Consider the following 21,638-nt stretch of genomic DNA (forward strand, 5'->3'; position numbering starts at 1 on the left):
TGCAGGAGCATGAAACGGAATGAGCTGAATTCCTCTGTTTGTGTAGAAAACACATTTGCTTGCCTACAAAGACACAGCGCAGACACACAGGCACACATGCGCACACACACACACAAAGTAAGAACATAGCTTTGCATGACCATCGTCAGTTTTCCACGTCTCAGAGTACAGAGTCCTCTCTACAATAGTATTTCATTAGATTTACATGGACTTCAGGTCTTCTGTACACATGGTGTTTAGTCATATGGGGAGGAGTGGGGGTGTCAGCAGCATATAACAAAGCATGATTATTCTCTCATTTTTTCTCATGGCCACATTTTAAAAAGAAGAATGAAGGAGACAAAAAAGTCTTCGGGATAGGAGATTCCCCAGTCTCCAGTCTACACATTTCTAGGGGTTAGGGTGGATCTCTGCCTCTGCTGTTTTCCAAAAAGGCTCTGCTTCTGGAAGCTTTCCCTACAAGCACACCAACAGGGCCCTTAATGCACCAAGCCAGAGCAGCTTTTGGCACTGGATCCCAGTAGGCTTCTTAAGAGGAGATTAAATCAATGGAATCTAAGGATTGAATCCTACAGTTGCACAATTGGGGGATTTTTTTGTTGTTGTTCCCAGAAAAATCAGTTGTCTTCTAGAGGTCTCTTCAGTGGAATTTCATTATAGATGTCCCTGGAACCCCTGCCCCCCAAGATGTATTTACAATGGCATCCCCAAATATCATAAAGACTGAATCCAAAACCCCTCCTTGAAGTTATCAAGGCGCCTCTCTTCTAGAACATTAGTAGTCTAAATGGGTACTGTATGCATGGTATATATCATAAAGTCATGTTTTAATTACAAACAAAATAAGATGAGGTCTCGGAGCTTATGGTATACGTTGCGTGTGTGTATATGTATATATATGTAAGGAGCTATCTAACAAAGCTTAACATCTTAGAGACATTTCCAAAATATTTCTCTTGAAAGAGCTTCTTAGTCTCTTAGAAGCAGTATTCTTAGGCACAGTAATTTCTCCATAGGTAGAAGAGAAATCTACCTTCAATCCTCAGCTTAAGTAAACCTCCTGGTGATGCCATTCTGCATTTCAAACAGCTGACTTTGCCTCTTTAGATGGGTGACTGGAGGCATTTGCATTTTCGGAGAAGGTGGTGGTGTATATTTTCTCTCCCCCATCCCTCTTCCTGCTATTCCGACTTCTCTCTCTCTCAAAAGAAAAGCGAAAATACAAAGATGCCTGTCTGCTGGATCATTCAGAGAGGTTAAACACCTGAGTTTGAGGAAGACTTTTAGACTCCAGACAATATTAGTTCACCAGCTTTCACTCATGACAGTTTATTTCAATCATACATTTACTTAAATTGTTAGCTAGTGAAAGACCCCTCCCATCCACCACACCTCCTCCCCTTTTCCTGCCCTGCACCCACCACCTGGTACCACTCTTAAGTTTAGTTCAATAAACAACCTACATCCCTATGGACCTAGAAACCTATGAAGGTTGGCAAGGGGCAGTCATTGACCCCAACACAGAAAAAAAACTGAAACCTCACAGGGAGAGCAACCATTTCACAACAGGGTTATCTGAACAGAGGCAGCTTTTCTATACTGGGTTAACAAATTATTCCCATCTCAGTAATATTGGAAGATAGGCTCAAAAGCTCATCTTCCCCATTCTACCCCACCCCCATCACTTCTACATGAGCCTGCCTGTAAAGTCTCCTGCTTCAGGCAGCACCCAGGTAGGCATTCAGCCTGAGGTAGGCTCTTCCCACTGTTCCCCTCAGCAGCCAGAAGTGTGTTTTCCCCATGAGAGCCTCAGCCTGCTGCAGTCTTAGCAATATGCTCCAGGAAGCACAGCCTTCATCACCAAGCGTTTGGATTCTGCTTTATTTCCCTGAGTCAAACCACAAGAGAGCAGGAGCTGAGGGTCTTTCACTTGGAAAAGTATGGAAAAGGGGCACAAATGCTACTAAGTCTGGTGAATCAAAGGCATAGAAGAACAGAGGCATTTGGGGGTGAGGTTTTGAATTGATTTGAAAGATGCTTTGTATTAAGTGCAAAAACGTTTCTTGTTCATAGGAAAAACTGTCTGGCACTGCCTTTTAAAAAGCATTTGCCATGATCCCTGCCTTCAAGGCTGATCAAGGATGCTCAGTCCTCAGTTCGCCTTTCACTTGCTTTAAAGTGGCTAAATTACACTGTGCTCCCCCAAACATAATATAGAGGGTCTGACTTTTTTCAGTCCTTAATCATGTGGGGGTACATCCACCTGATAAGCTGTTTGTCCTTCTTAATGTCTCAAAATGAGCCTGGCTACTTTGCTCTTGAATTTCTGGATTTTCCCTCTGGCCACTAGATCACCCCTACACACACACCCATGCACACACCCACCCACACACACATACAGAGGTAGGAAATGGTAACTGTTACTTCTCTTTTAACACAGGTAACAATTCATTTAGGTTACACCAGTCTGTAAAAACTGTAAATGCTATTTTATTTTAAACATTTTAAGTTTACAAAAAAAAAAAAATCAATGATTGGTACCTTTTTACACTCTCAGATTCCTGAATATGGACAGATCTTCAAAGGGAGGAAGGAGTTTTCATATGAAATTTAAGATAGACTGTCCTGAAGGTTGTGGGGTGGGGTTTTGTTGTGTTTGATCTCTTTTTTTGTTTTTTTTTTTTTAAAGACACAATAAAGCTAAAATGTCAAGTCTCTGGGAGTGATCCCCTTACAGTTTCAGTCAAGGAGCGTATCAGAGCACAGACCCCAGCCTGGCACTCGCCGGCCCGCCCCGGTTGTCCAGGCGTATTTGGTAGCGCACGGGTTGAGAGTCTCTAGGGCAATCACACCTCGCATTCTCTCGCGGGCTGCTGGTGGCAGGTACACGAGCCATACTCGTTGATGATGACCAGGGCTCCCTCAATGTGGTTCGGTTTGTAATCAACGTAGTATTCCTGGGCAGACATGGCAGCCATCTGATGCATGGTCTGTTTCTGCTTTTGCTTCCTGCGCTGCGTGACAAAGCACTGTCTGAGCTGCCTGAGGCTGGCTGGGAAACACTTCCAGGAGACATAGAGCACCAAGACCACAATAAGGAAGGAGAAAATGAGGGCCATGGTGCCGGTGACCACCTTGTGGATCTGCACGGCATTCTCGGCGTGTTCGCCGGGGAGAGCCACGGTGACAGGCTCGGGCGTGCTGTCGGGCTGCCCCTCCCTGTCGTCAGCGAGTGTGGTGGCCGGGCCGGCGGGGGACCCCAGGTCGCTGCGGTTGGTGACGGCCGAGAGCAGGTGGCCGCTGGTGGGCTCAGCTCCCTCCTCGCACAGGTGGAACGCGTACACGGCGTCCAGGACGTCCTCGCCCTGCGCGTACTCGGGGCTGGCGCACTGCAAGTTGCCATCGTAGCGCCCCTGGAAGTTGCTGAGCCAGGAGGCCAGGGCGCACACGTTGCGCCCACAGTCCCAGAGGTTCCCGGCCAGGGTGATGCTGGTCAGTGACTTCCAGGAGTTGAGGATCCGGGGCTCGACGTAGGTGAGGCGGTTGGAGTCCAGCTGCAGGGACTGGAGGTGCGGCACGGTCTCGAACACGTGGGGCTCCATGTACTCGATCTCGTTGCCCGACAGGTCCATTTTCTCCAGGTTCCACACCCAGTCCAGAGAGCTGACCACAATGGCCACCTTGTTCCTCCTCAGGCAGAGAGAGTGCAGGGAGATGAGGCGCGGGAAGTGGGCGAAATTCACCTTGACCAAATCGTTGTGCTCCAGGTGCAGCTCGGTGAGCTTGAACAAGCCGGCGAAAGAGTTGCGCGCCAGACTCTTGAGCTGATTGTATCCGATGTCGAGAAACTTGAGGCTGCGGCAGTCCTGGAAGATGCGCACGGGCACGAACTGGATGGCGTTGGCCCGCATGTGCAGTGTGGTGAGCTTCCGCAGCCCGTGGAAGAGGTCGGGCGCCAGCGCCTGCAGCTTGTTGTACGAGAGGTCCACGCTGCGCAGGTTGGGCATGGGCCGGAAGGTGGTGTTGGCCAGCTGGGTGATCTGGTTGGAACTCAGGGTGAGTTCCTTAACTCGGCGCAGTTTCTGAAAGGCGTCCCCCTGCACCGAGCAGATGTGATTGTGATCCAGATAGAGCCACGTGAGCTGCATTAACCCCGTGAACTGGCCGGCGCGCAGCTCCGAGAGGCTGTTGTAGCGCAGGGACAAGCCCAGCAGGCCGGACAGGTTGTGGGGCGCCTCGGTGAGGTTGAGCGCCTCGCAGTACAGCAGCCGCCCCTCGCACCGGCACAGCTGCGGGCACCCGCTGGGGGCGGCGGGCAGCATCTGAAAGCAGGCCCCCAGCAAACACAAGACCACCCCCGAGGGCCTCCTCAGCAGCCAGTGTAGACAGAGACCGAGCAGCAGGAAATCCATTAGCGAGAATCTTTCCAGAGAGGCTGGAGAATGTCCATTGGAAGCGCTCGGTCAGAAATCTACATCATATTTTATTCCGAGGGAGGGGAGCGGGGGAGGGGGGAGAAAAGGGCAACAATCAAATAAATATATTGAAATAAAGCAGGACTCCCCCCCCACTCCCCAAAGCCACACGTTCACCTCTAAGCATGCAGAAAGCTGGGCAGCATAGAAAGTTCACAGCCACGGAAAAAGATCAAAGAGATGGTGATTTGGTCCATGTTAGATGCTGCAGCAAAGAAAAGGGAGGAAAAAAAAAAATCTTCGGGAAAGAATTTAATTAAAAAGTGTCTTACCCACCCTTTTCCAGAGAGTGACAACCTCCATTCAGCTGCTCCCTTTGTGTGCAGGCTAATTATATGCAGGGCGAGAGAAGACCCCTCTGTGTTTCCGAGGCAGCCCCGGTCCGCGGCCGGCGGATCTGGCAGGCGCACAATGTCTCACTTTGCTGCTCGGCTCCGGGCTGCAAGGGCGGCCGGCGAGGCGGGGAGGCGACTTCTAGGACCTGCAAGTTTCCCAACTACGTGCGGGGAGCCGGGGTTTCGCCTTCCTGCCGCTGTCCTTTCCCTCTGCAGTTCGGACTGTGACGTTGTGGGGAAAAAAAAAAAAAAAAAACCAACACAAAAAAACTCCAAACTCGGGGCTCGCGACTCCCCAGGATTTGACAGTCTGGTTAATGTCCGTCATTGGAAAGGACCCCTGACCGGCGCCACCTTTTCTTCCGCGGAGACCGCCTGCCATTCGAGCCCGGGGCGGCTGCGGAGAGCGGGCTCGCTCATCCTTTGCGGGCGGCGGGGAGGTGCGGGCGGCGGCGCGGGGAGCAGGGAGCGGCGCCCCGGCTCCTTCCCTCCGCCAGGCAATGTGCGGCGCGAGATTGCACCGGCACCTACTGCTCACTGAGTGTCGTAAGCTGCTCACGATTGTGCGTCTTCCCGGAGCACCTCAGACATGGGCAGATTGAAAAGGGGTGGGCAGAAAACCAACATTTTCCCGAACCACTAAAGTAATATATGTTCTTTGATGAAAAGGAAAACACTTTCAGCTTTTTGGTCCATATTTCAAAAAAAAAAAGGAGGGGGATGGAGGTATGGGAAAGCATCATCAAACACTGAGATATTTCCAAGTGGGAGACTGAAATACTCTGTTCTGCTCCCCCTCTCCTTTCCCTTTGAGGAATGTTCCCCCCCTCCCGCTTTAAAGCTGTCTACGTGTAAGAGGTACGTAGGAATTCGTAGAGAAATCAACATTTGGTCCCTTGCTTTAGAAAAGCAACTTGAGAGAAGCTAGAGGAAGGCAATGATTGTGGGGACTTGGCTGAGATTTTTTTTTTTTTCCCTTGCGAGGACTGGAGTTCTGCAGTCAGCCAGCGCTTTTGGGTTGTGGATGGGGTGGGGGGGGGGGGGAATGCTTTTCAAACTCGGCCGATTTGGGAAGCCATCCCAATCCAAAGGTAGGAGACCCAGAGTGGCTGAAACGTATGTATATCTGTGTACAGAGAGTCTTTCTTGCCCAAGATCCCCCCGGGGCTTCACTAGTCTCCATAGATGTCAGTGAGGTCCCCGGTGGATTAAAGAAAGATTTTGCTGCCTGACACGGGAGGGCTGACCCTGACGTGCTGCTCACGGTGATTACAGAACCCTGCAGTACACTCCACTCCAGGGGAATATGCCAGAGAATGAGCGGAGAAGGGGTCGTTTAAACCCACTTCCATACACACCTCTACTTAAGCTTTGACACTGTTACTAAATTGTGCCTTCTGAGTGTGAAGAGATATCCTTGCCTGATTATTTCCATTAACAATCATTTATGGATGGGCTCCTTCAGCTTGTAATGAGCTCTGTCTTGTCTCAGCTTGTTTGGAGAGGGTCTGCATTGCTATGGTCAGGGACCTGTTGGTGATCTTTTTTTTTTTTTTTTAAAGAATGACAGAGAAGCCCTGCCAGAAGTGAGTGGATAAGCTGACCGTCTTGACTTAAGATGCCCAGAATGGTGATAGGGAGAATCAAATGTGAACTCCCATCGCCTCACCTTGCATTTCTATCATGTCTGACTGTTAGGTACTGAAAATAAGTGGGCATCATCTGTAGTTGTACTCATATTTGATAAGAATGAACTGGACTTGCTTTGGACAAGTAACTTGGCTGGGCCTTAACACCCAAGCTGAAGACACCAACCAGTGGAATCAAAGTCACCAAAGACTGGTGATACTTTTCAGGAAAAGTCATACGAACAAGGGCATGAATCATTCCATTTTTGTATTCCTCTGAGCTCTGCCCTGGTCATTCATCTCTGAGATGCATCATTTAATTGGAAGGAAAACAAATCTGAATGTCCTAGACATCACATGCTGTCTTAGGAGCTAAAAGAGACATTGGGAAATCAACCCCCTTAATTTTGTACATAACAAAACCCAAGCAAAGATTCACTGGGTGATTATTCAAGGTCTCACAGCTTCTTACTGGCACAGATAGTTTTTCTTTTCTCCTCTCCCACATCAAAGTGGTGGTCTTCCCATCCCATTCTTGATGGTTGCCTCTCTGTCACTCTTGCCTCTTTCTCAACTCTGCTGAGCACCTGCGGGTTTTGTCCTGGCACCTTCAAGGTGCTGCAGAACACTTTAACAGACAAACAATTTCACCATCAAGTGTTTTCACCTCTTGCCAAAACAATTATTCCTGACAGCAAGCCGGCTGATTGAGCCATAAACTATAAAGGGTTGGGAGGCTGGGGTGGGCAGGGGTAAACATTGGCCAACCATTCAGCAAGTATTGTTGAGTACAAGCCACCCAATCCCCATGGCTGCTAGGAAGAAAATTCTCCTAATGTAGGCAGCTTGGCAAAGTGATGATAGAGCCTGCCAAATGGGCAAGAAGAGGTCCCACTTTGGATGTCACTTGATTTGTAGAGCTGGTACAGAGAGGCAGAAAAGAGTTGAGTGTTGGCAAGAAGGAAGGAGAATAAAATTAAATTCACTGCATTTATATGTGAGTTTTCTTTTAAGTACGCTACTTAAAACGTAGAAGATGTGTCTCGGCTGTAATTAAAATATATGTATGTACATATATATATATTGCTTTTCACATTATTATCCCCCAAATCATTTCATCTGGATGGTATCTTTAAACCTTTCCCACTTCTAATGTGGCAAGTTTGCATCTTTTCTACGGTTTTAAACCCCTTGGCAGAACCGTATACATTAACAGATTGAAATGAGCTTTATTGAAATTTAGCTATTCTAAGTCATCTGAGTTGCAGAATCCCAATTTATTATGTATTTAAAGCATACCAGCCCTGATTAAATCAATGCAAATTAGGTTAAATAAGAACAACATGAATCAAGTGTTTCAGCAAAGTTGAGTTGAGAAACGACAACTTTTGAGTCACCACAGCAAGTTGATGTGGCTGGTTTTCACCAGTTTTAATTTCATGCATCTTAGGGTCCAACACAATTAAAAAGTAAGAAAATGAAAAAGTTCACCTAAATTCTCTTGTTCCTCTTGTTTGAGCTCTCATCTCTCTGTACCTCTCTTGTGAAAACATCTAACGTGCTAGGTTATAATGTGACAGTTGTGTGTATACATGATCAATCTCTTTTTCTGAGCTAAGCACAGCTTTCTGTTGGTAGATGTCTTCTTGAGCCTTGGATGTTGATGAGAGATACTTTTCACCCTTTAAAACACCCTTGATAACTTCCATGATTGTACGGGGGCAAAGATTAAGCATCCTTCCTGAATGGCCGTAGTAGTTGATCATCAAGAAAACCACCTCAAGCCATCAGGCCAACGTGTGATTGGGGAGTGGGGTAAGAAAGGACAAGAATCTTGAAATTGAGGCTTCTGAAAATGGGAAGAAACTCTGAGGTAGGTGAAGTGTGAGTCTGATTGCCAAAACACAATCTGGAACTAAGAGGAGGTGGAAGAGCAAGTTTGATGCAGCTGGGGAGGCCAGAAGTATAGCTTGGAGGAAGGAGATGTAATTAATTCCTCTTCTCCTAAGCCTTATACATTAAACTTTGCATAATAAACTCTCCTGCTTTTTCTCGGTACTTGATGTTGTGATGGGGTGGAGGAGGGTAGTCACACACAGTTTAATGTGTGTGTGTGTATATATCAGTTCAGTTCAGTCACTCAGTTGTGTCCGACTCTTTGCGACCCCATGGACTGCAGTACACCCAGCTTCCCTATCTATCACCAACTCCTGGAGCCTACTCAAACTTATGTCCATCACATCAGTGATGCCATCCAACCATTTCAAAACACCCCCTTCTCCAGCCTTCAATCTTCCCCAGCATCAGAGTCTTTTCCAGTGAGTCGGTTGTTTGCATCAGGTGGCCAAAGTATTGGAGTTTCAGCTTCAGCATCAGTCCCTCCAATGAATATTCAGGAGTGAATATGTTATATCTGTGAATATGTTGTACCTCTCCCATTTCATCTCAACTGAAGGCCACCTCCAATTTGTTTGAGTCAAAATAATTTGTGAACCAAGAGGTACAAGTAATAAAAGTCTGATATAAGCATGTCTTCTGAAGACTGGCCTTCCATTAGGAGTCCTTGGCAGTGCTCAGGACAAGAGAAATTCAAGTCGTGATTTTAATGTTCTCTCAGAGCTTGCACCAGCCTGGACCTTGATCTTTATGTGATTATCTTTAATTTTCCGTAGCAGTGAGCCATGGCTTTTCTTTAAAAGGAAACATTTAGAGGTAGGGAAAGAGGGTGGGAGTCACAATTTCAAAAGGAGAAAATTAACTCTATTGTTCCTATAGGCAGGCCACATACAACTGGCCTTTTACAACATGCTTTGGAGCCAAAGGGTAAGGACTTAAGGCTTCTCTCAGGAGATCTACTTAAAGGAGCTTATTTTTTTAAAAAAAGAAGGTCATTTTTCTTATCAAACTTTATCCTCCTCTTAGAACAAGGTAGTAATATGGCTAGCACTAAGGCAGTACTTACTATGCTCAATGCAAGATGTTAAATCGTGGGAGTAAACCAAGGAAATGCAATGACTCAGTGCTTTCCTCCTGGAACTTTAGGTAAGAGGGAGAAGCAGACACTGAGGGACTTTGCTGATAATATTTATTTATTGCCCAGTGCTTGACAGCAGATGTCCCTAGAACACATAAATGAGAAAAGCTGACAGGTAAGATGGGGCCAATGCTAAAAAGCTTCACTGAAAAAGTAAAGTTTATGGAGTACAGGCTCAAGACGTAGGCTCGCGGACCTGAGGGGTGGCATCGTGAAAGCATACCTAGGACAGGGAAAGGAAAGCCTTACGTCGTGAAGAGTGGATTAATTCCCTAGTTCTCAGAGGGAAGAAGAAGGACAGAGACAGAGGAAGTGTTGGGAGAGGAAGGAAGTTGGTAAAGGGCTTCCAAACCTTCCCTGTATTAAGACCACGTATTGGTCCCCAGACCTAGTTCTTTAGCTAGGTGTGGTTTTACAAATACAGGTGATAAGTCTGATTTAAATGACGCATCTTAGGTGGGAAATGTCTGTGACTTCAGGAATGTGGTCAACCTTGAGAAATGACAGCATAGCTTGTATAATAACTTTTGAAGGTGACCATCGCTAATTTGATGATTACCAGTTGCCATTAAATGAATTATATATTTTTTAAAAAGGTTTCCAAAGCTATGCTGAAAATTTTAGTTTGCTGTATCCTTCTAGTTTTGAAGAAAATGGCAACCCACTCCAGTACTCTTGCCTAGAAAATTCCATGGATGGAGGAGCCTGGTAGGCTACAGTCTATAGGGTTGCAAAGAGTTGGACACGACTGAGTGACTTCACTTTCACTTTCTAGTCTCTAAGACTGAACACCTTCGAGTTATCTTTGGCTCTTGTAACAAACATGTGGATTAGTTCCTGAGGCCTGTTCTGTTATCCCAGGCCCCACTCTGCAAGCTCCCTCTGATCATGCCATATCACACCTAACTGCTGTATATACTCTTTTCATCTTTGCTTACCTTCATCCTTGCCATCCTTCAAGGCTGATGTTAAATTTCCTCTATGTCTTCTTTATTGATTCCCATGTAAAGTGATCTCTCATTCTTCTGAACTCTGTTAACAGCTTACCTTTATCAATTCTGCTGCTGATGCTGTTCACTTTATGTGAATGTGGCAGTCATTTCTAATTATAGTAGTTTAGAACTGAATGTGACATTAAACATCTTGGAGCTTAGGAATAATAAGACTTCTGCTTTCCCATTCTCTCTGAGTATGATCCTACACAGGTCACTCCATTATCAGTCAAATAGGACCAAGGATGGCTATCTTAAGGGATTCTTGGGGAAAATTCAATGAGATCATGTATATTAGAGTTTTGCAACTCAAAATTATAAGCCTAGAACTAGCAGCCTTACAGCATGTTAGAAAGGCAGAAGCTTAGGTTTCTTTCTAGATACATTGAATCAAATCTGCATTTTACCATTAACTCCAAGTTAAAATTAAATTTTGAAAAGCATTCTATTAGAGCATTCTATTAGAAGTATTCACATTCTAACCTGAAAAAGTAACCCAGATATCATTAATGTCTAGTTTTATAACTGAGGAATTGAAGGGTCAGAAATGTTAAGCGATTGCCCAAGATTGGTTGTAGAATTCAGATAAAAACCTTGCATTTTCTGAATCTTGTTCTCTGTTCTATTCAATTCCAAACACAGAATTCAAAATCTGTGTATACCTCAGTACTTAGCACTTAGTAGGGCTCTTAATAAAGGTTGGTTGCTTCCCAGATGGAACCGTGGTAAAGAATTTGCCTGCCAATGCAAGAGATGCAGGTTTGATCCCTGGGTTGGGAAGATCCTTTGGAGTAGGAAATGGCAACCTACTCTAGTCTTCTTGCTTGCAAAATTCCATAGACAGAGGAGACTAGTGGGCTATAGTCCATGGGGTTGCAAAGAGTCAGATAAGACTGAGCACACACACACACACACACACACACACACACACACACGTGTGGCAGTATCAGTTCAGTTAAGTTCAGTCACTCAGTCGTGTCTGACTCTTTGTGACCCCATGAATCGCCGCATGCCAGGCCTTCCTGTCCATCACCAACTCCGGGAGTTCACTCAAACTCATGTCCATCGAGTCGGTGATGCCATCCAGCCATCTCATCCTCTGTTGTCCCTTTCTCCTCCTTCCCTCAATCCCTCCCAGCATCACGGTCCTTTCCAATAAGTCAACTCTTCGCATGAGGTGGCCAGAGTATTGGGGTTTCAGCTTCAACATCAGTCCTTCCAATGAACATCCAGGACTGATTTCCTTTAGAATGGACTGGTTGGATCTCCTTGCAGTCCAAGGGACTCTCAAGGGTCTTCTCCAACACCAAGTTCAAAAGCATCAATTCTTCGGCGCTCAGCTTTCTTCACAGTCCAACTCTCATGTCCATACATGACCACTGGAAAAACCATAGCCTTGACTAGATGGACCTTTGTTGGCAAAGTTATATCTCTGCCTTTCAATATACTATCTAGGTTGGTCATAACTTTCCTTCCAAGGAATAAGCATCTTTTAATTTCATGGCTGCAGTCACCATCTGCAGTGATTTTGGGGCCCAAAAAAATAAAGTCAGACACTGTTTCCCCATCTATTTGTCATGAAGTGATGGGACCAGATGCCATGGTCTTAGTTTTCTGAATGTTGAGCTTTAAGCCAACTTTTTCACTCTCCTTTTCACTTTCATCAAGAGGCTTTTTAGTTCCTCTTCACTTTCTGCCATAAGGTGTCATCTGCATATCTAAAGTTATTGATATTTCTCCGGGCAGTCTTGATTCCAGCTTGTGCTTCTTCCAGCCCAGCATTTCTCATGATGTACTCTGCATAGAAGTTATATAAGCAGGGTGACAATATACAGCCTTGATGTACTCCTTTTCCCATTTGGAACCAGTCTGTTGTTCCATGTCCAGTTCTAACTGTTGCTTCCTGACCTGCATTTAGGTTTCTCCAGAGGCAGGTCAGGTGGTCTGATATTCCCATCTCTTTCAGAATTTTCCACAGTTTATTGTGATCCACACAGTCAAAGGCTTTGGCATAGTCAAGTCAAAAAAGAAATAGATGTTTTTCTGGAACTTTCTTGTTTTTTCCATGATCCAGCGGATGTTGGCAATTTGATCTCTGGTTCCTCTGCCTTTTCTAAAACCAGCTTGAACACGTGGAAGTTCACAGTTCGCGTACTGCTGAAGCCTGGCTTGGAGAATTTTGAGCATTACTTTACTAGTGTTTGAGATGAGTGCAATTGTGTGGTAATTTGAACATTCTTTGGAATTGCCTTTCTTTGGGATTGGAATGAAAACTGACCTTTTCTAGTCCTGTGGCCACTGCTGAGTTTTGCAAATTTGCTTGCATGTTGAGTGCAGCACTTTCACAGCATCATCTTTCAGGATGTGAAATAGCTCAACTGGGATTCCATCACCTCCACTAGCTTTGTTTGTAGTGATGTTTTCTAAGGCCCATTTGACTTCACATTCCAGGATGTCTGGCTCTAAGTGACTGATCACACCATCGTGATTATCTTGGTCATGAAGCTCTTTTTTGTACAGTTCTTCTGTGTATTCTTGCCACCTCTTCTTAATATCTTCTGCTTCTGTTAGGTCCATGCCATTTCTGCCCTTTATCAAGCCCATCTTTGCATGAAATGTTTCCTTGGTATCTATAATTTTCTTGAAGAGATCTCTAGTCTTTTTCCATTCTGTTGTTTTTCTCTATTTTTTGCATTGATTGCTGAGGAAGGCTTTCTGATCTCTCCTTGCTATTCTTTGGAACTCTGCATTCAGATGCTTATATCTTTCCTTTCCCTTTTGCTTTTCACTTCTCTTCTTTTCACAGCAATTTGTAGAGCCCTTGTATGTGTTTTATGCAATCCCTGGCCTATATTACACCTGTTTTCTTATCACTGTCAGACTGTATGTATTTCTCTTAGATGTTTAAGTTTGACTTTTTTATTATAAAAAAATGAAGAAAAGGAAAAAAGACTAGAAAAAAAATAAAATTTAAAATGAAGATTATCACTTAAAATTTAACCACCTGGAGATAAACTGTTAATTGTTGAGGGCATATTCTTCTAGAATTGGTCTATTTTATATGTATTTATATTTTCTAAAAATACAATAACATTATGCCAATACATACTACTTTGTAACTGATTTTTTCATTGTTGACATTTTCCCATAGTCAGAGTACCAATTGATAGGATCATCTTCAATAACTGCAAACCATTCTAATAAATTTATCCATCTCTTCTTTCTTACCAGTTAGGCGGCATCTGGTTTTTAGCCATTATAAATTTACTGGGATAACATCCTTATATATACACTACAATAGACTGATGATTTCAGTTCAGATCAGTTCAGTCGCTCAGTCATGTCTGACTCTTTCAACCCCATGAATTGCAGCACGCCAGGCCTCCCTGTCCATCACCAACTCCCGGAGTTCACTCAGACTCACATCCATCGAGTCAGTGATGCCATCCAGCCATCTTATCCTCTGTCGTCCCCTTCTCCCCTTGCCTCCAATCCCTCCCAGCATCAGGGTCTTTTCCAATGAGACAACTGAAGCGACTTAGCAGCAGCAGCAGCAGCAGCAACTCTTCGCATGAGGTGGCCAAAGTATTGGAGTTTCAGTTTCAGCAGAGGAGGCCTTACAAATAGCTGTGAAAAGAAGAGAAGCAAAATGCAAAGGAGAAAAGGAAAGATAAAAGCATCTGAATGCAGAGTTCCAAAGAATAGCAAGGAGAGATAAGAAAGCCTTCCTCAGCAATCAATGCAAAGAAATAAAGGAAAACCACAGAATGGGAAAGACTAGAGATCTCTTCAAGAAAATTAGAGATACCAAGAGAACATTTCATGCAAAAATGGGCTCAATAAAGGATAGAAATGGTGTGGACCTAACAGAAGCAGAAAACATTAAGAAAAGGTGGCAAAAATACACAGAAGAACTGTACAAAAAAGAGCTTCACGACCCAGATAATCGCAATGGTGTGATCACTCACCTAGAGAGAGAGACATCCTGGAATGTGAAGTCAAGTGGGCCTTAGAAAGCATCACTACAAACAGAGCTAGTGGAGGTGATGGAATTCCAGTTGAGCTATTTCAAATCCTGAAAGATGATGCTGTGAAAGTGCTGCACCCAATATGCCAGCATATTTGGAAAACTCAGCAGTGGCCACGGGACTGGAAAAGGTCAGTTTTCATTCCAATCCTAAAGAAAAGCAATGCCAAAGCATCCTCAAACTACTGTACAATTGCACTCATCTCACACGCTAGTAAAGACTGATGGTTTATATCCCCTGAAATTCATGTATTGAAACCTAATCCTCAGTGTCGTGTTATATGGAGGTGGGGCCTGCCAGGGGTTATTAAATCACAAGAGTAAAGCCCTCAGGACTAGGTTCAGAGGATATGGACTTCAAAAAAAAGCTTTCAATTCCTAAGGCCAGATTGTCCTCTTGAAAGGACATATTTCAATCTCAATATCTCTTAATATCTCTTTTGCTGCTTTATTGTTTTCCTCTATATACTACACACACACACACACACACACACACACACACACATACACACACACACACACACACACTCCACCACAAATAGAAGCCTTTTCATTTCCCTTTCCTTTATCTGGCTGGGGTGCCCACTAAGATCCTTGTTGGAATCTGTTCTTGGTTACTTGGAACCATCCTTTCTTCCTATTCCCATTTCTCCCTCCTTTATGCAGAGGCAGAGGGAGCCTTGGGTTTGGGGGTCTTCAGTGTTCCTTCTGGGAGCTTCCAAGGGTTTCATTCCCACATCCTTTTAAGTGACTAGGCAGCCAGATTATTTCCACAGAAGTGTTTATGTCTGAAAACAGTTTAATGCACTGCTACTTACAATGCTCTGTGGAAGCTAAAGTGTTTAAATACATTTGTGAAATGAACTAGACTCTGCACTGTTGTTTGTGATTCACAAACATCATCTCAATCATGCAAAATCTTGTTTTTCATGGCTTCACCCACTTATTTGGGACATCCTATAACATCAAATCTGGGCTTCCCTGGTAGCTCAGCTGGTAAAGAATCCACCTGCAATGCAGGAGACCCCTGGTTCAATTCCTGGGTTGGGAAGATCCCCTGGAGAAGGGATAGGATACCCTCTCTAGTATTCTTGGGCTTCTCTGGTGGCTCAGGTGATAAAGAATCTGCCTGCAATATGAGAGACCTGGGTTCGATCCCTGGGTTGAGAAGATCCCCTGGAGGAGGGCATGGCAACCCACTCCAGTATTCTTGCCTGGAGAATCCCCATGGACAGAGCAGCCTGGCAGGCTACAGTTCATGGGGTCGCAAAGAGTTGGACACGACTGAGAAAATAAGCAGAGCACATAACGTCAAACCAATGTGCCAGAGCAGGTTCAGAAACATTTATTTAATTGTAAACTGGCAGGTGTATTTGACATTACCTTGGCACTCACCATACCAAGAAGTGATTCTAAAAGTTTGGATTTCAAATGCTGTAACAAGATGCTGGTATAAAAATCTCTTTTCTCTCAAGGCCCCAAGGATTTCTCTCTCCAAGGCCCCAAGGATTTATGGGGATAACTGGACAACTATAGTTCTTCTGCTTGATATTAACAAGTCTCGCCTCCTCACCTCACCACAAATAATGGAACCAATTTAATTCAGTAGTAAATTCTGTCTGTGATACATCTTAACATTTAATTATCTTGTTTTATAGAATTTTCCAGATGTTGCTAATTTTGTCCTTGCAGCTTTTAGAACCCTCTAATATCTACCCTTGTAGGTGTGGAAGACTATCAGTTATGAGAAGCCATATATAAAGAGCACAGGATTTCCACATTGCACTGATAAATGTGCCCCCGTTCCTCTTCGTGCAATCTGGCACAGTACTGGCTTTTTAGAGATTCTTGCTGAAGTGTGTTTATTAACTGGCTTGAATTCTTGCTTAATCAATAGCCTGGGGAATCTGAGTTAAATATAAAAAAACTTTATATTGCATTGATATATAGGCAGACATTGTTAACACAGGAAGGTCCAAGCTTTTGAAGTCACACAGATTAATGCCATTTATATGTGGCTGCATTTCATACATCTAGTTCATGCAGGAAATCCCTCACCAGCCATAAGCAGTGAGCCTTCTGTGGTAAATTAGCCAGTTGAATGCATTTATGTCTTTATTCAGCCATCTCCCATTTTCTGGAACCACTTCTTAATCTTTCAAGGCACCTTGAGAATGCCTTTTTAATAATTCAGTATCAATGCTGCTGCTGTTCTTATTTGTTTTTGTTAGTTTAAGTCAAATGGAAGTTTAGCTGTTGAGATAAAGTTAGATAAAATGTGGTCCCTGCCTTGGGTATTCTTGAATCTGGGGTGGAGGTGATGGTAACAAAGCAATGTGATTCATGCTATGGCAGAGGGGCTGGGAGAAAAGGAGGAGGGTTGACCAGAGGGAAGGAAAGCTACTCCAGCCAGTTGGCAAAGTCTGTGAAAATGCTATAGGTGCTTCTGATATGTTTACAGTGTCTAGAGCACAGGATGACAGGGAGGGTAGTGGGGAGAGATGAGACTGGAGTGTTAGAGACAGATTGAGACTTTCCATCAGGATTATGATTTCTAAAATATGGGTCCAAGGAACAAAATCCTGATGATTGTCTTGAACATGAAGAGCAGGAAAAAGGATACTGAAATCAGGGAGAGGAGTTGGGAGGCTCCCATATCTGCCCCACTGAGATATCGTGTAAGACTGACTTTATTACATGAGAGATGGACAGGACAGGACAAGCACAAACATGGTTTTGTAGTAGAATCCGCAATCCTTTCCATGGTGATTTCTCCAAGAAACAATTAAAGATGACTTCAAATGAATGGATTGATTAAGGATAGATGGAAGATAAGGAAGAGTAAGATGTGAAAGAAAACTCCAATGTTTAGAGTTAAGAGTAAGTAGTTAAAGGGAATTCCAGTGGTGGTCCAGTGATTAGGACTCTGAATTCTCACTGTCCAGGGCTTGGGTTCAATCCCTGGTTGGGGAACTAAGATCCTGCAGGCTGCAAGGCATGACTCAATAAATAAATAGGTAAATAAATAAGAGTAAGCAGTTAAAGATGTGAACAGAGGTTACATCTGGACATAAGGATCCAGGGAATCCCTGAAACATGCTTGATAGTTACCATGGTGGCAGTAGACGCAAGTCCTCAGTGAGAAAGACTAGACTGCAGCTGAGGCACAGCTTCCTCTATGGCTCAGGGAGTAAAGAATTCACCTGCAATCCAACAGACACAGAAGATGCAGGTTCGATCCCTGGGTCCAGAAGATCCCCTGGAGGAGGAAAATGGCATCCCACTCCAGTATTCTTCCCTGAAAAATCCCATGGACAGAGGAACCTGGCAGGCTATAGCCCAAAGCGTTGCAAAGAGTCAGACACGACTGAGTGGGTACACACACATAATGCACAATCAGAAGTCTTTGCAGACTGGTGAGGTAATGTGGATTGGGAGTATATGGTCTGTGCTATCTGCAAGTGCACAGTTTGATTAAAGGCTTTCAAATTCTAATTTTTAAGAATTCCATTTTACAAACAGGTGATATTGTAGACCTTATTCAGCTTATGCAATACTAGTTTGGACAGCTTCTTTTAAAGTGATGATTCTCAACATGGAAGAATAGGAGGGATCAGAAGAGTTGGAGAGCACTTCAATAGGAGGAGCAAAGTAAGGAACACTGCCCAAGTCCACAGTGGATGACTTCTAATAGTAGGCATGGCCCTGAGGCTGTGAGGAATAAGTAACTCACTTGACTGTGAAAAAGAAAAAGGTGGAGGAGTTTGACAGGTTTTGAGAAGAGCCCAGATGGTCAAGGACCACCAATATTGGGAGAGGCTACCCAACAATGCGTAAAGCTGCAAAGTGACTTTTTTAGTGTAACATCATGTTAGTTGCCTCATCATGTCCAACTCTTTGCCACCCCATGTGCTGCAGTCCACCAGACTCCTCTCTCGGTGAAATTCTCCAGACAAGAATGCTGGAGAGGGTTGCCATTCCTTTCTCCAGGGGATCTTCCCAATCCAGGGATCGAACCCGGGTCTCCTGAATTGCAGGCAGATTCTTTGCCATCTGAGTCATCAAGGAAGTGCAAAACCAGTGCTGTCTGTCTATGAACTCTGGGTCAAGGACTAGCTGACTTTGAGTCCTTTGTCCAAGAGGGTTTGCCATTGGCAACTCATATCAGCCTAAGATCATTTCTCTGTAAATGGACCTTGCATTACCTTCTCAAACATGAAATAAGGTGATGGCTAGAGAGCAGCAGCAGAGATCAAGCCCTTCAGAATGTAATTCTGTATTTGTGTTTTAGCAGAAGAATCTGAGACACTGAATAGCTTACTACAAGGAACTTTAAAAATTTTTGACTCTAGTCTGAGAAGTATTCTGCCATTTACAAGCTGCATGACTTGAGCAAGTAACTAGTTTCCAAACAGAAAGATTCAACATAGTAAAATAAAAGATATAAATAATAGATATAATTAAAATAAAAATATAATAATAGAAATAATTCAAATTCTATTGCAGTAACTACTTATATTCATTTCTATTATGTGAGAACAAAATTATAAAAGAAGGAAGACAGGAAGGAAAAAGAGTCATAAGCAGAAATAGTGTCTGCAACTCTAAATTAAACTCTTATCACTCCTTAAATCAGGTCAGTTCAGTTCAGTCGCTCAGTCATGTCCAACTCTTTGTGACCCCACGAACTGCAGCATGCCAGGCCTTGCTGTCCATCACCAACTCAAGGAGCCTACCCAAACTCATGTCTGTTGAGTCGGTGATGCCATCCAACCATCTCATCCTCTGTTGTCCCCTTCTCTTCCTGCCCTCAGTCTTTCCCAGCATCAGGGTCTTTTCAAATGAATCAGCTCTTCTCATCAGGTAGCCAAAGTATTGGAGTTTCAGCTTCAACATCAGACCTTCCAATGAACACCCAGGACTGATCTCATTTAGGATGGACTGGTTGGATCTCCTTGCAGTCCAAGGGACTCTCAAGAGTCTTCTTAGACTTTTGAACACCACAGTTCAAAAGCATCAATTCTGCACTCAGCTTTCCTTATATTCCAACTCTCACCTTGACGCATGACTACTGGAAAAACCGTAGCCTTGACTAGATGGACCTTTGTTGGCAAAGTAATGTCTCTGCTTTTTCATATGCTGTCTAGGTTGCTCATAACTTTCTTCCAAGGAGTGTCTTTTAATTTCATGGCTGCAATCACCATCTGCAGTGATTTTGGAGCCCAAAAAGATAAACTCTGACACTGTTTCCACTGTTTCCCCATCTATTTGCCATGAAGTGATGGGACCGGATGCCATGATCTTAGTTTTCTGAATGTTGAGCTTTAAGCCAACTTTTTCCCTCTCCTCTTTTTCTTTCATCAAGAGGTTCTTTAGTTCTTCTTCACTTTCTGCCATAAGGGTGGTGTCATCTGCATATCTGAAGTTATTGATGTTTCTCCCAGCAATGTTGATTCCAGCTTGTGCTTCATTGAACCCAGCGTTTCTCATGATGTACTCTGCATATAAGTTAAATAAGCACAGTGACAATATACAGCCTTGACGTACTCCTTTTCCTATTTGGAACCAGTCTGTTGTTCCATGTCCAGTTCTAACTGTTGCTTCCTGGCATGCATATAGGTTTCTCAAGGGGCAGGTCAGGTCATCTGGTATTCCCATCTCTTGAAGAATTTTCCACAGTTTATTGTGATCCACACCATCAAAGGGTTTGGCATAGTCAATAAAGCAGAAATAGGTGATTTTTCTGCAACTTTCTTGCTTCTTCAGTGATCCAGCAGATGTTGGCAATTTGATCTCCGGTTCTTCTGCCTTTTATAAAACCAGCTGGAACACCTGGAAGTTCACAGTTCACATATTGCTGAACCCTGGATTGGAAAATTTTGAGCATTACTTTACTAGCATGTGAGATGAGTGCAATTGTATGGTAGTTTGAGCATTCTTTGGCATTGCCTTTCTTTGGGATTGGGATGAAAACTGACATTTTCTAGTCCTGTGGTCACTGCTGAATTTTGCAAATTTGCTGGCATATTGAATGCAGCCCTTTCACAGCATCATCTTTTAGGATTTTCAATAGCTCAACTGGGATTCCATCACCTCCACTAGCTTTGTTTGTAGTGATGCTTCCTAAGGGCCACTTGACTTCACATTCCAGGATGTCTGACTCTAGGTGAGTGGTCACACCATCATGATTATCTGGGTCATGAAGATCTTATTTGTACAGTTCTTCTGTGTATTCTTGCCATGTCTTCTTAATATTTTCTGCTTCTGTTAGGTCCATACCATTTCTGTCCTTTATTGAGCCCATCTTTGTTCCCTTGGTATCTCTAATTTTGTTGAAGAGATCTCTAATCTTTCCCATTCTATTGTTTTCCTCTATTTCTTTGCACTGATCACTGAGGAAGGCTTTTTTTTTTTAAATCTCTCCTTGCTATTCTTTGTAACTCTGCATTCAAATAGGTATATTTTTCCTTTTCTCCTTTGCTTTTCACTTCTCTTCTTTTCACAGCTATTTATAAGGCCTCCTCAGGCAACCATTTTGCTTTTTTGCATTTCTTTTTCTTGAGGATGATCTTGATCCCCTGTCTCCTGTATAATGCCATGAACCTCTCTCCATAGTTCATCAGGTACTCTATCGGACTTAGTCCCTTAAATCTATTTCTCACTTCCACTGTATAATCATAAGGGATTTGATTTAGGTCATATGTGAATGGTTTAGTGGTTTTCCCCACTTTCTTCAATTTAAGCCTGAATTTGGCAATAAGGAGTTCATGATCTGAGCCAAGGTCTGCTTCCTGTCTTGGTTTTGCTGACTGTATAGAGCTTCTTCATCTTTGGCTGCAAAGAATATAATCAATATGATTTCGTGTTAGCCATCTGGTGATGTTCATGGGTAGCATCTTCTCTTGTGTTGTTGGAAGAGGATGTTTGCTATGACCAATGCATTCTCTTGGCAAAACTCTATTAGCCTTTGCTCTACTTCATTCTGTTCTCCAAGGCCAAATTTGCCTGTTACTCCAGGTGTTTCTTGACTTCCTACTTTTGCATTCCAGTCCCCTGTAATGAAAAGGACATCTTTTTGGGGTGTTAGTTCTAGAAAGTCTTGTAGATGTTCATAGAGCTGTTCAACTTGAGCTTCTTCAGCATTACT

The 21,638-nt window shown here is 43.8% G+C and overlaps 2 protein-coding genes and 1 non-coding gene across 3 annotated transcripts in view; 2 read left to right on the plus strand and 1 right to left on the minus strand.

Annotated features, from left to right (window-relative positions):
• The window catches only part of CTNNA2 (catenin alpha 2), a 1,386,686-nt gene that overhangs the window by 959,589 nt on the left and 405,459 nt on the right, over positions 1-21,638 (plus strand). The window lies entirely within an intron of this gene.
• Positions 2,475-4,918, minus strand: LRRTM1 (leucine rich repeat transmembrane neuronal 1). Its single transcript, XM_069586323.1, has 2 exons — positions 4,752-4,918; positions 2,475-4,471 (listed from the first exon to the last, which is right to left on the minus strand). The coding sequence occupies exon 2, from the start codon at positions 4,410-4,412 to the stop codon at positions 2,847-2,849; it is 1,566 nt and encodes a 521-aa protein (XP_069442424.1). The 5' UTR covers positions 4,413-4,471; positions 4,752-4,918; the 3' UTR covers positions 2,475-2,846.
• Positions 9,788-9,905, plus strand: LOC138438459 (small nucleolar RNA SNORA72). The gene has a single exon (XR_011256387.1). It is a non-coding gene; the product is annotated as a small nucleolar RNA SNORA72 (small nucleolar RNA).

Source organism: Ovis canadensis, chromosome 3 (genome assembly GCF_042477335.2).
Source record: "Ovis canadensis isolate MfBH-ARS-UI-01 breed Bighorn chromosome 3, ARS-UI_OviCan_v2, whole genome shotgun sequence".
Lineage (NCBI taxonomy): Eukaryota > Metazoa > Chordata > Mammalia > Artiodactyla > Bovidae > Ovis > Ovis canadensis.